Below are 24,828 nucleotides of genomic sequence, written 5' to 3'. Positions count from 1 at the left end.
AGACTGAGATACTCAACATCAATCCTGCCCTACCTTTTGAAGATATACAATGCACAACATCAAAGCCTGAGCAAGTCTGTTTTTTTTAAAAAGACCACAGGAAAGCTCTTAATGCAGACACTTTGCTGACTCACAGCAAAACACACAAGGTGTCTTTTCATCTTTGTGCCTGCACCAGAGTGCATTTGACAGATGGACTGTGTATGTGATATGCACTGCCACCTAAAAACCTCTCTCTTATAGAGGCTTTTTCTCTCCTCAGAGTTAACCAGTTTGTTTGTGACCTGTTGGCCAACACCTGTATTTCTTGACCGCCTGTTTGCCTTTACTGTACTGCTGAAGGAATCTCTCTGTGTTTGTTCCTGTCAGCATTTGTGTTTGGAGTAGTTATCCCTGTTTGTTGGGCTTTAAAGCTGTGAAATGCCTGGCTTTCAGCTGTTTAGGGGTTTGCTCTGACTTTGCTGTCTGCAAGTGACAGACTGTTTCGACTGTCCTCCTGCTTGCTGAACCAGTGTCATTCTCTGAGACACTAGTATGCTACAGCTCACCTAATTGGCACACGTGTGACAGGCCTCTGCTGGTGTGTGCACTTTTTTTTGTTTGTGTGTGATATGCCTAAGCCGGATTTACTTTGAGCATTTTCTGGAAATATCAGCTCAAAGCAGCTGATTTCAGTTTTGCTCCATTTCTACATAGTCTTTTATTATTTTTGTTGTGTTTTCAATATTCATACACATGCATTTATATGAGTGCTGAATACTTGTGATCATACTGTATATCTGTTGCATTGTTATTCTGTTTTGCTTTTTTCTTATTTTCAAACCCTTACAGTAAAAATGACTTCATCTAGAAACTAGAATTGTTTTCAAGCTGAAGGAACATCTTTCTTCATGTGTTTAAAAATGAAGGATTTGCTCAACTAAGTGTAAAGTGATTTCAGGAAATAGTTTTGAACAGTATTTTAAAGACAGGTTTTTAATGTGGTTTATGTTTGCACCAGTCTCCAGCACAAACACTAACATGAGGGCAGTTTGTTTCCATGTTCAAACCACTGTCAGCCACATCTGAACCACAATCAATATATCTTCTGTCTTATGTCATGTGTTTCAGGAAAATGGACTAAATAAAAACAAAAACAGAAGATGTCATGAGCCTTATGCAGTTCTCTGTTAACAAATCAATGCATGGTTTTAAGATGTATCCAATACTGAGCCTATGACCTGGCAGATCATGACTCAACATATATCAACACATTTTTTTTCGTAAGACCACTGAGTGGACAGTGAGGACAGATGTTCACCACCCTCCAACACAACATACACTTTATGCATGCATGTTTTGAATTTTGCTGTAATTTGTATTATTATAAAAGAGACATTTTTACAAATTTCTGTTTTTCTGGCAAAAATGCGCGCGAACAATGTGCAAATGAATTTTGACATTAATTGGGTGTTAAGGCTTTTGCTTAAATATGTAATATTTAATTCCTCTAAATAGTGACAGAACAAATTTTTAATTTGCCTGCACAAATGAATCAAAACTGTGATATCCTGATCAACTCCAAAGACGTACAAACTTAGACTAAACTGGTGAAGTTTTACCCTTTACACTGTATCTTCTTTGTCAAATTATTTTTGAATTTTCACGGAGTCTGAAAGACTGGCTCATTAAGCTTATATTATCTATTTATGTTCAATAATAATAATAATCCAAGTAATTTTCTCTGTCAAAGACATTTTCAAGTCATTTTTCAACTGCTATTACCACAGCTATCTGGGCCTGCCTATAATGTATCTATAATATATCTGTCTATCACCACATCTACAGTGATTCTAAGGCCACTTTAAGCTAGTCTTCTACTGACACATGTAAATAAAGGGTTCTGTGATTTGCACTTGTGGATGCGCACACAACAGCACTGTTGCTGCTTTCAATCTCATTCACAATCCCCATAAGAATATTATAGCAGTGCATATGATAATTGCTGTTCTCTGTATATGCTGCAGACTATATTCAAACATACCCATAATTCAAAAGGTTTCAAGGGCAGTCATTATATATGTATAATGGCTATAACTATAAATGTCCTGACCAAAACCAGACAGCACGAAGTCAGTTCCTTTATTTATGCATCTTTCAGGTAGTCTGTAGATTAGGGAACTGAATCCATTAATGAAAGCATAGCATAGAGAAAAGCAATTGTCTGCTTGAATTGCAGTGCATGTAAAAAACAGAATGCACCAATATATAATGTTTAAAGTACTCTTAAAGTATTTCTCATGTACTAATTTTAAGAGACTGTCATGTAAAAAATGACCCCAAAGGTCGTTTGTGGCACCAGCTTTTTATGACCCATAGTTTCATTTTATTGTTAGATGCCTTTAAGCAAAAGAGAAAGCCATGTGTGTATTGTAAAGATCTTAAGAGGAGGTTGTGGTGGATGGATGGTTTGACAAAACACAGGAGACTGTTGTTCGCTGCCTGTTTGAAACAAATAGTCATCATTGTTTCTTTTAACCATGGCCATCCCACAACCATAACTGCACATTTATTATTGTAACCTTGATAACGAAGGTTTTCAAACAAACCCCCAGAACAAATGCAACAGGAAAAAAAGCTGCATATCCAGACAACACAAGGGAAGTGCTACAGACCTCTTAGGGGAGCTCTAAGTGAAACAGGTTCAGCAGAAGCTTGAGCTTCAACCCATGAGGCCAAACCAAAGCTACTCTGCCTTCCAGTATTAGATAACATGCAATCACCACACTATTCCAACTCTAACATATCAAAATTTAAAATTTGGTCTCCATGTGGAAAACAAAAAAATTGAGTATGGTAATACTAATTTAAAACACTTAGCAAAGTACTTTATCCATAAATGTCATTTAACATTTTTGTATGCCTATTTAAATGAGATATTACTTTTTTTTTTTTTTTTTTTTTTTTAAAGCGTGTTTGCCCTCGTCAGCCACCATATGCAACCTAACCAAACCATGACCAGTCCATAAGTTAAACAGTGTTTTTATTATTGTAACCATGACAATAAAAGTCCAGTATGCCTCGTCCATTATTAATACAATAATCTCTGCTTTCCATCTCTGTTTGCTTTGGGGAACCAAAATAGCATCTATAAAAATACTTCTAGGGCTCACTCTAAACCATCATCTTCTTTTCTTCTTCTTTTTCCGGTATCATCACTTTCACAGGCACTCGACCCTCTAGTGACGAGGATAGACCTGCAACCGTAACAAGTATACTGGCAGACACCGCGTCTGTGAACATAACAAATTCTATTTCGAATTGGGTTCAGCGCTCTAAGCATCTCCATGTTCCTTCCCTTTGTTTACATATAGTGGCTTCTCTTTTAATCTGCCATGGTGAGAGTTGTGTGGGAGGAGGGAAAGCTTGAATGCTGAGGTAAACAAATGCAACAGTAGTATGCTCAGGAACGCTCTGGTATCGCACAAGGCAGAGAAGCCTACCATTGCCCAAGTTTGAACTTGAAACACCTCAAAAAAATGAGACTAGCCAGGCTAACTCAAGCAGAGCTACCAAAAACTATGTAAGGGCTCAAGCCAGTAGAGATGGGGACATTTCTAGTTTTAGAAGAAGTGGGTTTCTATTAACCCAAAAAAAAGACAAGTAAAAGTTAATATTAATTAAATTGGGATGCAAAGAGGTCAACTTAAAAGATTTGAGTGCAGAGTAAAGCAAACTGAACTGCAACAACCAAACAGCTCTAAACCTGAACAAACTGACCTCACTAAATGACAAACAGCTGGCCGGCTTAACACAAGGGGTGCAACATAACTAACATAAACTAAAAAAAATTAACAGTTTGCAACTCAATAATATCTATAATAAAACAACTGCAAAATAACTTGTAAAATTATCTTTAACACACAACAAAAGTATCTCACCCCTGTCACTGCTCTGGCAGCTCTGTGGCACAGTCCTGGGCCCAGGTGTGGACAATTAAAATGAACATGTACATGTTAAAGGGCCAACATTCCCAGGACCAGCAGAACAGTGAAATAAAGACAATTAAATTAATGCAGTTTAAAGCTAAATTTAATTTAAAATATAGTACTAAATACTTTAACTTTATCTTTTCATTCATTTTTTGGGTGTGCAAACTTGCATTCATTGTGCCATTTATAAATATCATCTCTCCTACACCTTTTTACGCCCCATATCAGCACACTCCCACCCCCATGTTTCACGGTCTGCACTGTGCAGTCACTGTTTTAGTCATAGCCAGGTCCACACACACACACACACGATCCCATCTGATCCAAACAAATTTATTTTGGTTTCATCTGACCAAAGAATGTGCAGCCAATATTCATCAGGCCTCTTTTCATGTTCTTTGGCAAAGTTACATCTTGGAGTTTTTGTTTCAGTTGGTGGAAGCAGCCCAGGCACACAGGACCCAAACTCAGATACACAGGCTTAGGTTCAGTGAAGTAACTTTAATGGATGAGATAAGTCTTACAAGCAGAAGGGTGGATCAGAAGGAAGGAAAGTACAGACAACAGCATAGGCTACTACATGCATGTAGCAAGTACACTGGGAAACAGCCCGTGACAGAAACAGATGATCTGACAAGGAGCTGGTGGCAATGGCAGGTTTAAATACTGATTTGGATAATGATGAAACTGGGAACAGGTGTGTGAGTGGGCAGGGAAGCTCAGGTGATTGGGAATAGAGAACAGGTGAGCAGGATATGGTGGCAGAAAAGGTCCATGGCCAACTGGTGGGCAGATGGAGTATGTCAGAGACAGGAATAATAAGAGTCGGGATAAGTCCAGTGGAGTGAGCATGAGAGTTCAGAGATGAATTGTGACGGTTTTCTGCCACTTAGTGAGCAATGGTTTTTTTTTTTGGATGTCATCTGCAGAGGTTGACTTCATGCATTGTCCTTCAAACTGTCTGATCAGTCACTGAAATAGTAATTTCCACAGACACCTTGTGCCAAATCAAAAACACTTGCCCGTCTGTTTTTCAATGCAAGGTTGCATAAACAGTACAGCATCATTTTTTCGAGGACATCCACTGTGCCTTCTGCTATTGGTTCTTCCTGTGCCTCTGCTGCTGCAACTGTGGCTTATGTTCAGCAGCTTACTGATGCTATGGTTCGCTCTCCCACCTTTGTGAAGTATCACAATCCAGTTTCATATCTGTTCAGGTAATTCCTTACCATGTGGAGCCATGTTGCATTAGTATACAACCCAGGTCGAAATGGAGAAAGCTGTGGCGTTGACAGTTTATTTTATAACCATGGTCGTGCAGTTAGCCGTAACTTCAAATGAAAGGTCTTCTCACTTTTTGTGACCACTGTGTACTTTTGTTGCTTTGAGGTTGCACTTTGAGGCCTGTACTTTCAACATCATCTATCTAAACAGTTTTTTTCCAAATTATACGTAAGGTCAAATACCCTAGTAATATCTGTAAGATGACACAGGTGTGTCCTCAGTTTTGTTGTATGTAAAGGTGTTTCTAGTGTTTTTCTAATCCCATAAATGTTTAATGGGGTGGGTAGAATCATCTACTTGAATAGATTTGATTGAATTTATACTACAACTTACATCTTTGTACATATCTCACACTAATGTTAACCTATCAGCATGCAGTACACATCACCTAATCAAAACCTGCAATTTGGATTCATTTACTGTGAGTTCATTTACTCATCGTATCATTAAAATTTGTAGTAGTGCATTTCTACACCATGCAGTGCAGTCATATACTTTGGATATGCTGGATACTTTACAGTGTTAGTTAACATGAATTTTTCAGTGAAAATTAATTCCTCTGCACCCTAGTGACTGTGGTGGTAGAACAGTGCTTCTGTGTTATTCATTCCCCTCTCTTCATCTCCTCTTCTCTGTTTTCCCCAAAGACCCGGTGGCATGATAATTTCTCATTTGATTTAGTTTTGCCTGGCAGAAGGGAGCTAAGCTCACTGATAAGATCTCCTTAAGAACCAGACAAGTTGTCAGTAATGAAGGGAATTGCTTTGATCCGTCGACAAATAGGTCATTTAGACAGTGTCTGGTTTCTGATGCCGCATGATACAGTCATGACTTTCTCTCTCTCTCTCTCTCTCTCTGCCTTTCTCTCTCACTCACTCTCACTATCGATTTCACTTGGCTGAGCGTTTCTCGTCCACTCTCTCTCCCCTGCAGATTCACATGCACACACATTATCAAGACAATAGAGGAAAAATCAGAGGGAACGAAAGCAAAAGACAAAGAAAGAAAAAACTGAAATACGTTTTTTGATTATTATTGAAAATCCTTTATTATTTATTACCCAATGGAGACATTGTACGTGTATGTGTTATTGTGCGTCCCATGTGAAGTGCAAGATAGTGGTGTAACAAGAAAGAGAGAGTTTCCTTCTCTTCATTAAAGGAAATAAAAAGTACTGATACAGTTATGAGAAGCTCTTAGTGCTCGTCTCATGCTGAGCCTTTTTCAACACATTCACTGCCTTTCTGAAGCTAAAATGACAGTGAAAGCTTCTTACTGTTGAAATGACACCCTGCCTGTCACAATATTCTGTGATAAAAGGAGGAGCCTGATAACATGCAACAACAGTGAGCTGACTCATTTCCCTGACGGCTATTGTTGAATCCCTTAATGCACAACCATGTCTATATGCATGTGATTTATTACATGCATTATTAATCATGAGCCAGACATCATGGCTGCGGCTGTTTGTCATCAGTTTGCTCATTGTCAACTCTGAACTGTCCAAACAAGCTTAGTGGGAGAATTGGAGGTGAAACAATGTTGGTGTATAATCCTTTTTTAAAAATCATTAATTGGCATAAACAAAATCTTTCAGCACTGTAGAAAGCACAGTTGTGCACGCTTGAATGTGCATATGAGTGCACATGCAGCCATGCGCAAATATTTGGTACAAACAGATGAGGATAAGGATTCTGGCACCATCCCTCAACAGTTTTAAAAACGTCTACGTGAACGTTGTGGGAGGGAGAGCTAATTGGCTGGAATGACTGTGGAAACATGCAGCTGAATCTCTTTTCCCCCCCAAGCAGGACGACTTGGAAGCGGGTAGGAAATCAAGGGGGCGGGGAAAACCCAAATGGAATTATGGAGAGCTATCACTTCCTAACTGGTGAGGATTTATAAACCACTGCCAAGGCCAACGGATTGAAGTAATTTCATTTTTCATGCATGGCTTCTGTCCCCACAGAGACCTGAAGCGAAGAAAGAGAGAGAGAGAAAGAGACAGAGAGAGAAAGTGAGAGAGAAAGAGAGAGTAGAGTGGAGGGGAGAGATGAGAGGAAAGGGAAGGAGTGGAGATGAGAGAGAAGGAGATGGAAAGGAGAAGGGAGGGCAGAGGAAGGGAGAGGCAAGATGGGGGGGGTGAATGAGAGGGGGAGACAGTTTGGCAGGCGGATGTGTAGTAATTGCTTGTATTTTCTAATGCGACAGGAGAGGTAGATGGAGTCAGCGTGCTGTGGTCTCGTTGCTTTGCCTGTACAGGAGGGTAATGGTGGTACGTTGAGAGTTCAACTGAGCTGCTAGCTGGATATTTGTTAGTATGTTGGTGTTTAACGGGTAGAGTTTCTTTGAAGTAATAGCAGTCGATGCCTGCAGCTCGTTAATTATCATAGCTGTCAGCAGTAATTTGCTGAGATATGTGCACAGCATTCTGACGTTCTCCTCCTGCTATTCCCCAAAGAAAACACATATACAGACATGCACAAATAGCATTAGTGGGCTGTTGTGACAGCTCCTCTTGCATCTTTACAGCTAAGGTGTCTGTAACTGATATCTTTTGTTTGATTAGAAAGACACACTGCAACTGAATCTCTCTTAAAGAGAGCTGATGATAATGCTGATACTGATGAAGAGCAAGAGAAAGAAAATGGTGATAACAGCAGTGTCAGTGATGGTGACGGGGTTTTACTCCGCCAGTAGGAAGAGTCAGGATGACACCTGTCTAATACGGTATGTCCTTCCCTTGTCCTTGTTAGTTGCTCCAGCTATTTTCTCAGCAGGGCAGAATTCCTGGTGTGTCAAAAGTGTGGCTAAATTGGTTCCTCGAGTGGTGAAAGATGGAGACAACTTTGGACAGTCTTACTCTTCTGGTCCACTCAGAATCTCCACTGAAATAGTCATTGATTAGAGGAAAAAGTGTTGGCCATTCCTGTGTGTGTGTGTGTCTGTGTGTGTGTGTCTGTGTGTGTCTGTGTATGTGCATGTGTGTATGATTGAGTCATTTTTTAATCACCGGCTGATGTTCACGGGTTGTCTGTCATAGACAGAGATAGTACGCTTGGAGGTTTGGACTGTATTTGGGCGCTAAATTGATAAATTTCTCCAGATGAGTCCTAATTACACAGCACAAATTGCAGGCTTAGCACTGCACTTAATGCACCTATTAGCTGTATATCTGGCCAGGGAAGCTGAACCAAAATACAGGCCTAATTCTCGAAACCTTTCTGCTTCCCTTCTCCCACAGTTATTGAATAATTATTTTCTCATGTTCAGCCTGTCCCATTTTTTTCCTCCTCAGAATGTGTTTATTGTGATGTTGCCTGTTGTTGCTTCCCTAATTAGACAACAATTACAACCTCATATTTTCACCTTCCTATCTGATTGTCATTTTGTTCACAACCTGTCTGTATTTCCAGCAAGGCTCCTAGCTGACTGTCAAAGTTAACAGTAAATATATGTTGATTTCATTTCTCCCTCCCTGAAATATTGAATTTAAATTTCTCTTTTGAAGCAGTCCAATTCTGCCAACAAAATGCACAGCATTCCCTGCAGCAGCGCTAATGGAATCCTTGAGTCTGTGGTAGCTAGAAATGCCAAACTGTAATGAATATGTGTGTGTGTGTTTGTGTGTGTGTGTGTGTGTGCAAGAGTGGGTGCCCTGTGCATGTTTCCAGTGAATATGTGATATCAGGTTTCTTAGACTGTGTGAGGACAAAGTTATTAAACTCTAGGGTTGTATATCACCAACTGGTCCTTGAATAATAAACACCACATAGTACAAAGGTGTAGGTTGGCCATGGGATCTGTGTGTTTGAGTTTAGCTTCTTGGGTAGAGACAGAAAACTAATAAGATGGAAAAGTCACTCAATGAAACACATTACGAGATTTTAATAATTATTTGATCCATTTAGTGTTTTTCTCTTTGTTTGTTGTGATCCAGATTCGTTCGGACCAGGACCAGGACATCTCAATCCGATATAGCATCACTGGGGTGGGAGCAGATCAACCACCCAATGAGGTGTTCAATATCGACCCCGTGCTCGGGAAGATGTTCGTCACCAAGCCTCTTGATCGAGAACATCGCTCCTCTTACCATGTGAGTGTCTCTCTCTCCCTTTGTCACAAATACATCTACACACAACAGCCATGACCTTTGAGATGAAATTTATTATACACTATTTAACCCATTGACACATAAGTCACCTCACCACCTCAACAGACGGGGGTCCGAATCAGAACCAGTGTAGTTCTACATAATGTAAATGCCCTTTCTGATATATATTTGTTCAACAGTGCAAATTATGAATAAACAATTAAGATTTAAAAACCATTCAATTAAATCAGTTTAATAAACATTACACAACAATATAATAATAACACTACATTATTACATTAAGCAAAATGTCCTTAAAGAGTTGTGTGTCGGCATTAGTGTTCTTTTACTTTGGTCTCTGTGAGGTTACCAACATGTTTAGTGCACAGCGATGTTGGAATGAATGAATGAATGATTGATTGGAATTTCCAATTTGCACCTTTTCATTCTTTCATGTGGCAGTGCTGAGTGCAAAACATCAGGGTGAAGTGTAAGTCAGAGAATGTGGTAAATAATCAGGTCATTGCTTTTTTCAAATACTGTGAAAAACGTTGATTTAATTCTTGGGCATAAATAACAATTACATGTTTTCAGGCTTTAGAAATGTTCAGCGTTTAAAGTAAAGATTGAAATTGTGCCAAACAATGTTGAATGAATGAGTTATTTCAATGAAAGTCCAGTCCTGGCAACTTCTTAATCTGTGATTCATCACATACAGAGCCAGTTCTGCTAACTTGTGTTTTGTAGATGAGGAATGCAAGAAAACAATTTTCACTCCATGTTTACTTTGTCCTTGGCACTCAAAAGAATAAATAATATTAAACAAATGTTTTTTTAATTATTAAGTGTAATTAGATGCTTTGTGTGTTTCAAGTTTAAATTGTTTAATTATCACTTTCAGAACTGAATATCTCGAGTTCATGAAAAATGTTAAATGATGATGTCAGATGGTTTGTCTCATCAAAAGAAAAACAGTACAAAGCATGAGGTCTGTACTTCAGACACTCCTGCTCCTTCTTGTGTAAGGCATTAGAGTCATGGTCGTCATAAGGAGGAGGAGTGTTCTTGAGCTGATTGTGACTGCCAGCAGTACAGCAGAAGCTGTCACAAGGGGTAAAGATAAGGTTTGACATAATAAATGATTTAAAAAAAGAATCCATGCTCATTTATAAACCAAAAATTCCAAGTAGATACAGCATACAAGCTTTCACTTTAACTCAAAGTAAATTAACACACACAAAAAATCTGAGTTGTGATTATGTGAAATATTATGTAACAGAAGTAAAAAATCCAAGTTGGATAAAGTCAAAGCCTAAACTTATGAAATGAAGTTAAATTGCCTTGACCTGACTTGACGAGGCACAAATATTTTACCTCCTCAGCTCTTTGGTTGTTTCGGCTGAATGATAAAATGTCCTCCAAAGAGTTTGGATGCATTTGGTAGAATCTGAGCACAGAAAATGCCCCTTTGAACCTGTATACCTGATGAGGTATAGCCCTACCTCTACACACCTCTGAATACCTCATCAATAAGTAGCAGTGTGCCACTCCCAGTGGCAGACATGCATGCCCAAGCCATAACAGAACCACCACCATGTTTGACAGATGAGGTGGTGGCTGTGGGTCATTTTTTTCTCCAGATTTTCCTCTTTCTGTCATTTTGACAGAAGTTCATTTTTGTTTCATCAGTCCAAAGAACTTCTTGTTGTATTAAAAAAAGAACCTTTTATGTGTTTTCAGCCTGGCCTCTCTGTTATCGAGGCTTACCAGGGCTTTTCATCTTGTTGCAAATCCTCTGAGGTTAGGTTAGGTTCTCTTGATAGTTTACAACACATACACCTACGTCCTGGAGAATATTCTTCACTTGCTGTGCAGTCATTAAGGGGATATCCTCTAGTTTTTCTGTGCACACCTGCTGTTTTAGAACGTACCCAACTGCAAACCAAACATCTTAATATTGCTCTGATAGAGTTTTGCTTTTTTTAGCCCTAAATGGCAACTCACAATTCTCAATAAACTCTGAGCCACATGTGAGCTCTTCTGTACATGAACTAACATTGAAACAACATACAGCTTACCAAAAAATAATTTAATAGCCAAGGGTCCAATTAATTTTAAACGTATTTAAATATGGGTACCATGTGTTGAAAGGGCGAGATCCCCCACAATGTTCCTTTTATAATGATGTTTACATGCTCAAATTAAAGCAGAGAGTTGGCAATTTAATGTAATATCCATTATTTAATTTCAAACAGAGTATGCTGAATCGAGTGCCTGAAGAAAAAAATGTTAAACTGTCCAAATATTTTCCATCTGGACAGTATATAATCAAAGAGAAAATGGCTTAGTGGAAAAATTAAACCTCAATGAGGGCAAGATGTGAAAACCTTAACATTTTGGGATATACTGTTATTGGCTTTCTCTCTGAGACTAAGATGATAAATATCAACCTCATGTCTGCGTGTTGAGGAAATAGTTTGACATTTTGGGAATTGCGCTCATCCCCATTCTTGCCAAGACTTAGATGAGAAGATTTATACTGCCGTCATATCTGTACGTCTTTCTAAATATGAACCTATAGCCAGTGGCAGGTTAGCTTAGCATAGCACAAAATCTGGACACATGGGAAACAGCAAGCATGGCTAAGTTGCCTTCCAGCAACTTAAAAAAACCCCACTAATTAGAACAGTATATTTTGTTTGTTTAATCTCTACACAAACATAAATGCTGAGTTTTGTTGTCACAATGAGGTTGCCAGGCAACTACCAAAGACTGCATTGACAGGAAGTCAGTGCTCCCGGCCAAGATTTAAAATCCAGAAAATAACCCTCTAAATTAGAACAATTTAGAGGTGCAGATATGCAGATTTTTTTTTACCTTTTTTTTTTTTTTTTACTTTTGGGCAGAGCTAGACTGGCTAATTCTGAACTGCTTCTGTTAATCTGCCCTTGAGCAAGGCAACTGACCTCCCAACACTTTTGCTGCCAGTTCAACTGGAGTCCCTCTTTCAAAGTTCAAAAATATACTTCTAAAGCTGACTAATTAACACTGTATAGTTTGTTTAACCTGTGAATAAACAGTAATGTAAAAATGCTTATGCACAGTGTGCACAGCCATCTTTGTTCTGTGCATGCTGTACTGGTTTGAACCCAGTTTTTTTTTTTTTTTTTTTTTTTTTTTTTTTAAATACCAACACCTGTCTTGTCTCTACTTCATTTGAGTGAAACTGCCATCTCTTTGCGCCTCTACTCTTGCCTTTGTGCTGTGCATGCTAGTCTAAGAATGGAAATATCAAGCAGTCGGGCAAAGCACAATTTAAGAAAGTACTAACTTGTCATATTGCATAAGCTAGTCTTTCCACGAATATTTCTGCTGCCATGAAAGGAGAGCCCCGATGCTTTGGTGTAGAGAGAAACCACACGGGGTTTATCACTTAAGGTTTCTGTGTCTGGTTCCCTCTGTTTCTGTTCCTGCTGCTATCCTTGTATTTATATGGGAACCTAGTCTGAGTTTCAGTCCTGCTGAGCTGGCTTTTAGCTTTTTGTGGGAGCTGAGCAGATTTATACCCACAAGAGACTCCAATCAATCAGGTGATTTGTTAAGAAAGGTGGAGGCTTTCTAAGGGCTGCTTTAGTTAAACTCAATGTTTGTTGTAAAGGAGAAGTGTTAGTTGGTGTGGAAAACAAAGTGAAGAGAGAAACCAGATAAGACAAGGTAAAGATGTATGTGTAGAGAGGAAGAGAGGAAGAAGAAGGTGCTGTAGTTCAATTAAAAGCCTCTCACATTAGATGCTGCCAGGGACAGGTCAGCAATTAGACTATATAAAACATGAACTTCCTCAATCCAAGAACTTTAAAGACAGGGAGGATTTTGTGCACAGTATTATCCAGGAAAACTACAACACACACACAAAGTTAGAATATGACTTTGTGCTCTTTCGTTTGTTTACTTCATATTTTATGCAAGGTCAGAACAAAGTTACAGTCTACTTCTTTTTATTTCAAAAGAATGAGCACTGTGAAATTCAAAACTAGCCTTGCAACAAGATGCATTCTTATGAGGGAAAAAAACCTTGGAGCGTCTGGTCTGCTGTTATCTCTATCAGGATGCTTCCTCTTTGCCAAATGCCGAGCACTGCCTGGTACAGTCTGTTTTCGCCCCTTGCCTTTCAAGATAATAACTTTAATGTGGACCCAGTATTACATTTTGCCTTCTTTAAACATGGCGGTAATCTCTGACTCCTGCTGTTATTGAATTAGGGTGTGGGTGCATGTGGGATGGAGGGATGAGGGTGGGTAGAGATAACAGGTCTGGCTCCTAGCCTGTTACAGCAAACCCAGATGCAATATGCAATGGCAGCGCACGGATATTGGGTGCAGGACAGATCAGACAATGCAGTGGAAAAAGTAAAGTCAAATTAACCTCAGGGAGACCTGAAGACGCAATTTCAGTGGAGGTGCAGAGTGGAAGCAGGCGGTGGAGAGGAGAGGATGGGCAGCAGTGGAGAGGATCTTCACCTCTCTGAGGAGAAGGAGCCGATGGAGAATGCTTCTTATTCTATTTCCTGCCACAACGAGCCTAGAGGCTATTTCACTTATCTGCCTCTCATGCTCTTTCAGTGGCCAGGTAGCACATTTTCAATCAGGCATGCTCAGATGGAAAGAATATCACTCCCTCAATTCTCCATACAGAATAAAAAAAAAAATGCTCATCTGTTTCGAGAATGTTTTTAGGTTCATTGTCTGTCTGAAACTGATTTCTGACATTTTAACAGAATAAATATTTATTATCCTATGTTCGTATGAGCAGCATCTGAATTCTGAATTTTTTTTCCTTCGAATATACTAAACATCCCTGACGCTTCCACCTGACAGGAATATCTCTGAATAAGTCATGTTCAGGGATATAAACATTCCCAGGTAAGGTGAAGTGAATCAAAACAGCTTTAAAGAGAAGCGCGGAGTTCGTTTTGAGATGCCACTTCAGTCTGTTAGTTTGACCTTCTTGTATGGAGTGAAAAAACAAACCACAAACATTTACTTAAACTCAACATTTCCCTGATAGTTCACCTATTTTTTTCTGCTCTCCCTTGCATTCATTCTGTTTCTTTTATTTTTCCACCAGACTTCGTAAGAGAGAAAGCAGAGAGGACACATTTTACAGCACGTATCGATTCCAGTAATAACTTCATGTCCAAACTTTGTGAGAAATCCTAGTTGGTGATTCCATTCGTCTGAGCACAGCTGAGTTGAATTTGAGATGTGCTGACTGTGTTTGTGGAGTCAGACTAAAAGCGGAGAGATTTCAAGACTCTCTGTCAAACAAAATCAGACAGAATGTCTGGTCTGGGATTCAACACCGTGATCCTGAAACAGACACCTCGCCTTCACAGGAGAGCCAACTTCCAATAAAATAAGATGTTTCTTGTTTTGGTTTCTGCTGAGATAAAAACTTCTGGGGACTAAGTGTAAAAGAGATAAGAAGTCTTGAGAAAGTACATGACCACAAAGGTAATTTCTCAAAAGAAAGGCAAAAGAAAGATACCCTGAATTTTATTTCTGACCCTAATGTTATTCTTTATGGTTGGGCTTTTGGAAACTTTTAATTCTGTAATACTGTATAATTCAATGATGCAGACTTTATCAGTCAGTCTGTTCATGAGCAGGGTAAAATGCTAAATTCAGAAGAACAGGGCATAGAAATACTGTTTGGCTTTAGAGGTGCTTTGAAAGTATTCACCTTGAAGGATAAAAACACTTGCTCTCAGTTTGTTGGTGTTTTATTTATGTTGTTTCTGCTGTTCATACGTCCACTTCTGTGAGTGGAGACAGTTGGGAATACACTGAAAGGATAAGACCGTATATCCCACAAAGAACTGATTTTCAAACATGCCAAGGACTATTTGCAAAACTGCTGTTTGAATTAAGGCACAAACAGCAATTGTAAAAATACAGCTTCATCATTTAAGCCTGTAATTATTGTAGACAGCAGACCCGCGGTGAAGGTTTGGTTTCAGAAGTGGGAAGCATACAGTGAGGTCTGGGGTTCTTTAACCAGACGAAATAGGGAATGCTATTTTTTTTACTTGCATTTGTTATAAACCTAGTGAATAGCACATTGTAATTAGACTGGCATTTGTGCCTTTAGCCATTTACATTTACATTTACATTTACTCATTTGGCAGATGCTTTTATCCAAAGCGACTTACAAGTTAGGGACAACACATTTACAGTCTCATTAAAGACTTGTAAATGTGGTCTAAATTTCTTTATCAGGCACTGGCTCTGAAAGTTATACTGTATCTAGCCACATTGTTAGAAGTATTAAAACTGAACAAACCTAAACTAAATTGAAATATGATTTTAGTCACCAAAATCAACATTTGTCAGATGTTTACAGTTACTCTAGTGTCTTTAGAAAAATTATTACACACCTTTAGGAGCACACTGCTCCTAAAACATATTTCTGTGTGCTCACTGTAATATTTGAGGACGACTCAAATGAATGTATCAACATTTTCATTACCTGATTTCTCCTCTCAACTTGGTTTTGGCACCAGGACAGTTAAAGGACACTGTTAAGAGATAGTAGTGAGATCCAGTAAAAACTATGATCAAAGGAAACTAAAATGTACAAAATGCAGACCAATCTTGTGAGACAGATATACCCTTAAGAAATGTTTTCATCCTTCAAATACCAAATGTTTACATGAATAATTTTCTCCATAAAACCAATACAAGCAATCACCACAGACTCGTCAATTATTGATCAAGTCATTACTTTCTGCTCCCTCAATAATATTCAGGCTACAATCTAACTTCATTTCTTGTGTTTCTGTCTTCCAGTTGCGTGCCCATGCTGTGGACATGAATGGGAACCAGGTCGAGAACCCCATTGATCTGTACATCTTCGTCATTGACATGAATGACAACAGACCCGAGTTCAAAAACCAGGTCTACAATGGCTCTGTGGATGAAGGCTCAAAACCAGGTATCGACATATGAATGGATGGAAGGATAGATAAAACATGAAGTGTGAAGCAGGTAGACGAATTAATTAAAGATTAGAAAGATTTGAAAGATTAAAGGAATGTGTGATGGTGTTAGATACAAGTGGACTGATGACAAGCCACGATTACATCAGGAGACGTTGGTGTCATTAAAAGTGTGACTACACCAGTGAATCTTTGACACAACTGAGAATTTTCCATTCCCCCTGATTTAGCAGACAGAGAATCTGTCTCCTATAGTGGCTTTTCATTCAGCCGGCTGTGGCAGTGGCCATAAACCAAAGAGGGTGCTCAGGCTGGAGAGGAGATTGAGGATGAAATGTGCCACGCTGTAGCACCACTGGGTCATTTTATGTCTAACCTCAGAGCGAAAGAATCACGAAGATGAGCCCTCTGTGTGCATGTGTGTGTGTGAGTGTGAACCTGATGAGCCCAACTTTATTGCACCAGGGGTGATCTTAAGAAGTGTCCAGGCACTGGTTTCCTTTTCATTTTTCTTTCTTTCTTTCTTTCTTTCTTTCTTTCTTTCTTTCTTTCTTTCTTTCTTTCTTTCTTTCTTTCTTTCTTTCTTTCTTTCTGTCTGTCTGTCTCTCTATCTCTCTCTGCTACACTGCCTTCCCTTCCCCTTCTCCCTCCCCCACATAGCAGACAAGTCTCTGTGGCATGCATGACATTCTGCTAAACAATAATCATAAAAAAGAGAGTTTTAGAATTTAGAGCTCCAGTGGTTTCAATGGAAGGCCAATTACAGACTTGAATTAGTTTGCAAATTAAAGAGTCATTATGGGGACCTAATCCTGTCAGGCACAGCTTAGGACGCTCGTACAAAGGGTCCACATTAAACCCCCTAAGAGTGAGGCTTAATGAAATTAACCCGCCACATTGTGATTCTTCATCTCTTTCTCTCTATCCCTCCATCTCTAGAAAAAAGTAATGGGTGGAGGACTGACAGTCACTCCACTTGGAATCTAACCAAATATGGAGTCTGTCCTCTGTTTCTTTCATTTCTTCTCCCCCTCTCTCTTGCTGCTGCCTTTTATTTCTCGTCTCGCTGAGAGGCCTTTAGAGTGCTCCCTCTGGCCGAGTCATTGACAAATGTTGCTTTGAAATGTAATGAAGTTTGAAATGGGAGCTGCGGTTACAATTATCCTCGGACAGGGGCTGTCACTGGCATGATATCACTATCTCTGGCAATTAGAATCAGCTACGGGAGAAGGAGAGCAAGAGGGAGAGAGAGATGGAGAGATTGGGTGACAGGCAGTGATCCCACAGAGTTATATGAGTGTGTGGAAGCAGGAATGCAAACAAGTGGTGCCTTCATTGGAGGATAGTGGCTTCTTCTATGCATAGTTTAACTGTGCATACAAATCAATATTAGTCTTATCAATGTTTGTCATCAGTTAAAGCAAAATATAATGTGAGTTGTATAGCTATAAAAGCTTATCTTGTATCTGAATGTACTGTATGTCTGTGTTTGGCCCCTCTTCTATTTGTTTAAGTCATTAATATTTGCAAAATAGGTGTCCAACATTTCTCTGCTGGCATAAATTTGTACAGATGAGTGAAAATCGTGAAACTGCCGTGAAAAAAGTGTTATCAAACTGCTTTAGAACATGTTATGGTGTATTGGCTCCTTTTATATAAACATTAACCAGTATCAGTGTGATTATTTCCAATACATGTCAATAAAATCTGTTTGTAGGATGGTTGATTAAGGAGAGCAGTGCAGTGCACATGGTGGATCTGCAGCCTCTTCCTCCTGCTGCTTAGCTTTAAACCAGCCAATATAAGGCATGATAGCACAAAATATTCAAAGTTAAATAGGGACTGAGTCATTTATTTTATGGATACAATTAGAATATAAACAGCTACATGTCAATTTTGCCAGACAACAGCCACCATGGCTACAAGTAGCAAATATGGAATATCACTGAATTTCCCTCAGTGTTTTGTGAACTTATGAGACCAAGTCTGACAATATCTGAATTACAAAAGAGTCATTAAGTCAGCAAACTGCTTCAGTAATTTCAGTTACACAGCAATAGCTAGCTAGTTTTAGCTAACATCAGCCACCGTAAGCTACTAGTCGTAACAAGCCATGTCCGACCATGGATTGTGTTATTCCATCATTAAAAAGTTACCTAGTCTTGCTTTTAAAACAAACTCAGGCTAAAATATATCTGTTTGTATTTAGATGGAATTTGAGTTGACATGTTTCAGCATGCTTGGCTGCCTGTGCCCGTGCACATTGAGAAATATTCTTTTCTTTCTCAGGAACATATGTGATGCACCTGTCAGCGTTTGATGCCGACGACAACACCACTGCTAATGGAATGGTGCGCTATCGAATCCTGTCCCAGACGCCACACAGCCCCATCCCCAACATGTTCACCATCAACAGTGAGACTGGAGATATTGTGACAGTGGCACCTGGTCTTGATCGAGAGGTTGGTCTTCTCCATCCCAGAGCATTCACAAGGCTGTTATTGTTAAAAAAAATTTAAAAATCATGTAAAATTAACCAAAACAATCAACACAAATAAGAACTGTACGATGCTTTTACTCATGAAAAACTCTGAACACTGAATATTATGCACACAGTCTGAATGAACTACAGCTGGTTAGAAGATATACCGTTGTTTTTGTTTATGGAGCAGCTCCGAACAGCATTGTTTAGTCTGATGACACTCTGAGATGCAACTTAAAATCTTTTGTATCCATTTGCCACCACACAAACACACACACACACATCTTTTTTTTTTTTTACACTAAATTGCCTGCCTCTGCGGTCACCTTGTTTATGGAGCTATAAAAGTTGTGACAAGATCCAAATGTGTTTATTCTTGTGACATGGATGTGCCAGTGACAACTCTGCAAAGAAATCTCAGAGACAGATCATCGTCCCAAACTGTCACCAGTGACAGACCTATTAACAACACATCATGCTGCAGTGGGCTTCTCAGGTTGTGTGTGTGTGTGTGTGTGTGTGTGTGTGTGTGTGTGTGTGTGTGTGTGTGTGTGTGTTTCCGTGGTGAAGATAGAGTGGAAATATCTTAGATAGAATGCCCTTGACACCTGTCAGACAAACACAAAAGCCCATATAATCACATCTACACTCCATAAAACACAGGCAATGGAGGGGAAAAAAAGGAAACTGTAGGGGGCAATAGAACAAAAACAGAGCTAGGCAGATGGGGTATTACAATAAGGGGGGAGTACGTGAGTGTGAATTTGGCATAGAAGACAGGATGATGGACATGAGACTCAAGGATGCCAGAGGCAGAGAGAGAGAGGAGACATGGAGTAAAAATGTCTTAACGTCTGCTGCTTATTTTTGCTCTGTTTTAGCTGTACAATTCTAATCCTGCCACTCACCCCTACCGCCCCTAACACAAGCATCTTTGTACATCACTCAAGAGACTCATATTGACATAATTAATTCCCTAGCCCCCTAACCTTTTGTTATTATCGAAGTTAACACACATTTGCATCTGGAATCTGTCCATTAAAACCGCATGTCATAGGTTGGCCAGAGAGCAGCGCCAGTGCTTAAGGGCACATCAGTGGTGGTAATGAGGGAGTTTCAAGCTCTGTTCTGTCACTTTCCCCACTGTGATCCAGACCCCTGGTACCAACATGCAATCTGTATTTGGATATCTTATCTAGATGATGTATGCTAATGCACATAGTTTTGAAACAGCTGTTCAGTTAATCAGTTTGTTGATGAACAGAGCATTAAGTGTCAGCTATTTTCATAACTGATCTGTTGATTTTTTTTTTCCTTTTTTATATAATTGTAAATTGAATATCTTTGGGTTTTGGATACCATTTGAAGAACTATACTTACTACTTCTATTTACTTTCTACAGTCAACCAATTAATAGTGAATCAACTCAATTAATTTCATTAATTTGATAAACTATGAAAAGTTAATCACTTACATTCAGTGTGGGAGTGCCCTCAGAATGGATGAGTCAAACAGACCACATCTGTGTGTGCATAGCGATCACATATCAGCCAGTTGTAAATGCGATCTGTGGAGACTGGCCATATTCTTAAGACAAACATAAGACCAAAGCTCATCTATATCTGCATCTTCCTGCTGTCTCTGCCAAGTAAGGAACAAGTAAAACCCATAGCCCATCATCACTTCACTTGACCTGGGACCATGCTTGTTGATAAATCTGTCAGCTTCATCAACCTAAATTTGCTCTTTGAGATCCAATCACGGTAAGGACAGAATCAAGATATTGAGAATGCTTTTTAATATAAGACCCATGAACAGATGAAACAGCCTTTAGAAGAAGTGAGGACCATCCAAACTGTCCCCACTTTCCAAACATGCCTTCAAAGACAGGTGTAGACGAGCGCACACACATGCTGCACATATGGAGACATAAACACATTTACATGCATCTATTTCTCTATAAGATGTGCTCTCAAAGAAATGTATTTGTGCATTTATTTTCATAGTGTGCACACTAAACAGTTTCTGAACCTTACAAATCCATACTTGTGTTTTCCTTTAACATTATTCTTCAGAGCAGATAAGAAGTATAAACCTTTGCAGGAGAAATATCAGAGCTTCTATACTATACAAAAACTTCATAGGAAGATTCTACGCAGCACACTGCAGTGCCTCCCTGGTCCACTTTTAGTCAGCACTTTGGCCCTTTGAAACTTTGAAAGTTCATGCATCTCCATTCCAGTCTTCAGCTGGGGTTTTGGAGGTGATAGATTCTGCAAAAAAAAAAGCAAAAAACAAAAACACAGGCATCTATTTTTGGTAATCCTGCTCCCTTGTGCCTCAGCTGCATCCCCTGCTGTCTCTTATCCTCTCCTCTGTTCTTTACTTTTGAAATGTCTTTTTCCTCTCCTTTATAAACTCCCACACAGATTCTCTTCTAAAGGTTTCCACTGGTCTGTAGTGGACTTTAAAAAGCTTGTTGACAGTAACAGACCTCAGTCCTCCAGAGGAACCTGGGTATGCTGTGGTGTTGCTGCAATGCTGAGAGGTTCAGAGGAGCGCTACATAATTACTCCCTTGTCTAATTAGTGAGAGTGTTGTGTACACGCTGTACACAGGCTGATGGGACAGTCAGGCAAGCACTGCTTCTAAACAAGATATGGAGAAAAAGAGGTGTGTGTATATGTGCTTGTGGATCGTTGTGGGTGCTGGTGTGTGTGTGTGTGTGTGTGTTTGGGTGTTAATGAGAGTGTGTGTACAAGGTTGGAGTTCAGCATCTCGTCTAGCATCAAGATGAGAGGAACTGAGAAGAGCTGTCTAATCCTCCTGATGTAGCGTCCTGGCCTAATTGGGATATTTACTCGGTAATTAGCAGGTGAGAGAGACACTGGGAATGTAATTGGGAATCTCAGTGACGCGACACATTATCCAGACTGTCGGCTCCTGGGCTCCATCCTTCCTGCAGCCCATTAACTGCACTCTGGGACAGAAGAAGAGACAGAGGATGCTGGTAAAGAGAGGGAGGCATGGAGGAAAGGAGAATGGGAAGGGAGCGGCATGGCTCAGAGCACACAAACACTCCCAAGTACAAAAATACAAATAAGAGAGCCATATTTCAACTTCCAGTGAAGTGACACTGTGTCATTTTAAAAGATGAAATGGTATTTATCATTCTCTCATATCATTTCTCAATAGATAGTCTATTAATCTCTGTCAGTTGGAACATTGTCTTCACATCTGTCCATCAGGGGCAGTGAATAAGTGATGTCTTTGATGACACACCCATGGGGAGGCTTCACAGTGCAGCCTTTGCAGAAGTCTGGATATGTTCCGCTGAGGAGGTTTCAACTCAGTCGAATGAAAGACTTCACCCTTGCGATTCTGTGTTTCAAATAAAACCATGGACAGTGACTATAGAACAGAACACAGGCTCAGCTTTTTTTTTCCTCTGGGAGTCACAGTGTGTGGCTGCCGCTGTAGACTCATGGAAGAGAGAGCTTTTTGCAGACGAATAACTGTACACTCCTGTCTTTTCTGTCTCTGCCTTTAACAGAAAGTGTCCCAGTATACCATCATCGTGCAGGCCACGGACATGGAGGGCAACCTGAACTTTGGCCTTTCCAACACAGCCACGGCCATCATCACTGTCACGGACATCAACGACAACCCTCCCATGCTGACCTCCAGAACTGTGAGTTGCTACAAATAAGGGAGTGGGGAGAGGGTGACAGTTGTTATAAGGAGAGGGTTTTGTGTTCGGGGAAGAGGGTGGAAATGATGAGTATGTTAGAGAAAAAGAGAGAGAAAGACATTAAAGATGAGATAGAAGGGAGATTGAAAAATGGAACAATGACATGAGGAAAGGAGAAAGGAAATGACTATAACACTGTGTTATGTTGTTACACAGGAAGATTTACACAAGGACAGTGAGGGAGGGTTATGAAGTGCAAAGGGTACTTACTCATTTCCTTGTAGAGGATGCACACACACACAAGGAAAAACAAATCCATATCATTGACTTTCATCAGCAAGAAAACTAGAGCCAGCAAATCATTAATGATTGTTGGCATGACTGCGATATTTAGAATGATGATTAGATTACACAAGGCCATTATTAAGAGTGAGGTAAAATTTAAAAGCCCAAAGTAAGTAATGTATGTAATGTATCATGTCACTGGTGGTGATATCCAGCAACATCATCATCAAATGAATTAGTGAAGTGGAAGATTTAGTGTTGTTAAAAAGTTTATCTCACTTTATTCCACTCCCCTTTAGTTCAACTCTCTGGTTATTTCTCTCAGTGCCACTGAATGTTCAGATGTGTGGGTGGAACAGCTGAGGTGGCAGCAGTATTTCTCACTGACTCAGTGAAAAGATTTATTATTTGCATGGTTGGAATGAAGGCCACAAAAGTCAAAGTTTTATTTATTTTGTGTCAGAGACATGTATTTGTTTGGGGCAGTGAAGATGGTCTAAAAGTGCAGGCAGTTTGTCTGCATCCTGGTTTCGTGTTATGAAAGACCTTTCTAGGTGTCAGTATAGCTTCAGGTGTCAGAATTATTCAGTACGTGTGATTTCCTATCAGTGGTGATGAGAGCACAGGCCTGTTGGGTAGATAAGGTGCTTAGCTCTGCAACTGCAGGGAAAGCAGCTGAGGCGGTATCAGCACTACAGTAGACTCGGCTCTTTGAGGTGGAAGCAGAGGAGTTAGCATTAGCACTTGCCCTGGGGGCTATTAACACCCTTATAATGATGAGTTAGCAACGGCAGCAAAGCATGTGTCAGCCATAGAGCTCATCAGAGAACTGCTACATCACACACAGCAGGAAATGTACAGAGAGGGGGCAGAAGAAGAAAAAGGATGAAACAAAAAGGAGATGGTGAACAAAAAGACAACAAAGAGGATGGGGAGTTGATGACTGGACCATGACCAGACTCCCAGACGAAAAAAAGTGTTGAGAGAATGATGGGAAGAGGAGAAAGAATGAGGCATTATTTAGTCACAGGAGCTGTTTTCTACAGTGGCAGTGATAAAGCACAGACATGGCCCGTTGTAAATCAGAGGTCTTTCCTGACGCGGCACCCCCCCCCACATTAAGATTCTCAACTGATGGTGGTGTATTGATGATAGTGGCCAGTAACAGATTGATACTCTGTAACTGTATTCCACCGTGTTTAAGTGCATTTCCATTGCCACATCATGGATATTGATGAAAAACTTTAGTGGAGGTTTTGGAGCCACGATGAGTGGAGCACTTTTATCCACTCCTCTCATAAATCACCCATTTCAGTGGTGGGATAACATAAAAGCCATTTTGTTGAGAATGCAGGCCATTATGCAAATATTTAGTGTTTGCAATAAACCCCATAGATCTTTCAATGTGTCCCAGAAATATAAAGTTTGGGGAATTTGTTTTTAATGTTGATGATTAATATTTCATCATGCCTATCAGAGGCTGCCCTATTTTTCAAAGCGGCAAATGGTGGTGTATGTGTAGGCTTTGGGTGCCTATTCAGGGCTGCATGTATGCCCTGCATTGTTACTGTGATGCAGATAGATGAAATAAACTGAATTTGTTTATGCATGCAGTCTACTGTAACAATAACTGTATCTCATATTGTATGGGATGTTATGTCCTAATGTGTAGAGACTTGCAATCAGGGGAAACTCTGTGCAGGATTTACTGCAGTGCTTCATTTCCCTTCTTCCTTTGCTATCCTCACAATGTTCCTATGATGAAGCTTTCTGTCATTTCTCCTTGCTCTCCCCTCACCTCCCCTCGCCTGCTTTAGTCTTTCCCCACTGCCAAAATAGTGACAGGAGGGTGAGGGTGTTGGCAAGAGGTGTTTTGTCAAGTGCTATTCGAAAGTCAGCTGCACTCAGTGCCAGTCACAATCACAGGAGCTCCCCCCTCCTTTCCTTCAGTCCACCAGTTGGGGACAAGATACAGTATCAAAGAGAGAAAAACTACCTGATCAGACAGAGTCTGAGCCTTTGATGAAA

The 24,828-nt window shown here is 39.9% G+C and overlaps 1 protein-coding gene across 5 annotated transcripts in view; it reads left to right on the top strand.

The window, feature by feature from the left end:
- The window catches only part of LOC139620821 (cadherin-4-like), a 399,662-nt gene that overhangs the window by 348,510 nt on the left and 26,324 nt on the right, over positions 1–24,828 (top strand). For all 5 annotated transcript variants that reach the window (XM_071476746.1, XM_071476743.1, XM_071476747.1 and 2 more), the window contains 4 exons: positions 9,196–9,351; positions 16,194–16,338; positions 18,632–18,804; positions 22,378–22,515. In XM_071476746.1, coding sequence (XP_071332847.1) covers positions 9,196–9,351; positions 16,194–16,338; positions 18,632–18,804; positions 22,378–22,515 — 612 coding nt within the window. The remainder of the gene's footprint in view (positions 1–9,195; positions 9,352–16,193; positions 16,339–18,631; positions 18,805–22,377; positions 22,516–24,828) is intronic.

Source organism: Trachinotus anak, unplaced genomic scaffold (assembly GCF_046630095.1).
Source record: "Trachinotus anak isolate AG129_WGS33_773 ecotype Australia unplaced genomic scaffold, CSIRO_AGI_Tana_v1 ptg000004l, whole genome shotgun sequence".
In the NCBI taxonomy this organism is placed as follows: Eukaryota; Metazoa; Chordata; class Actinopteri; order Carangiformes; family Carangidae; genus Trachinotus; species Trachinotus anak.
The sequence above is the reverse complement of the archived record's forward strand: the minus strand, read 5'-3'. Positions and strand labels throughout refer to the sequence as shown.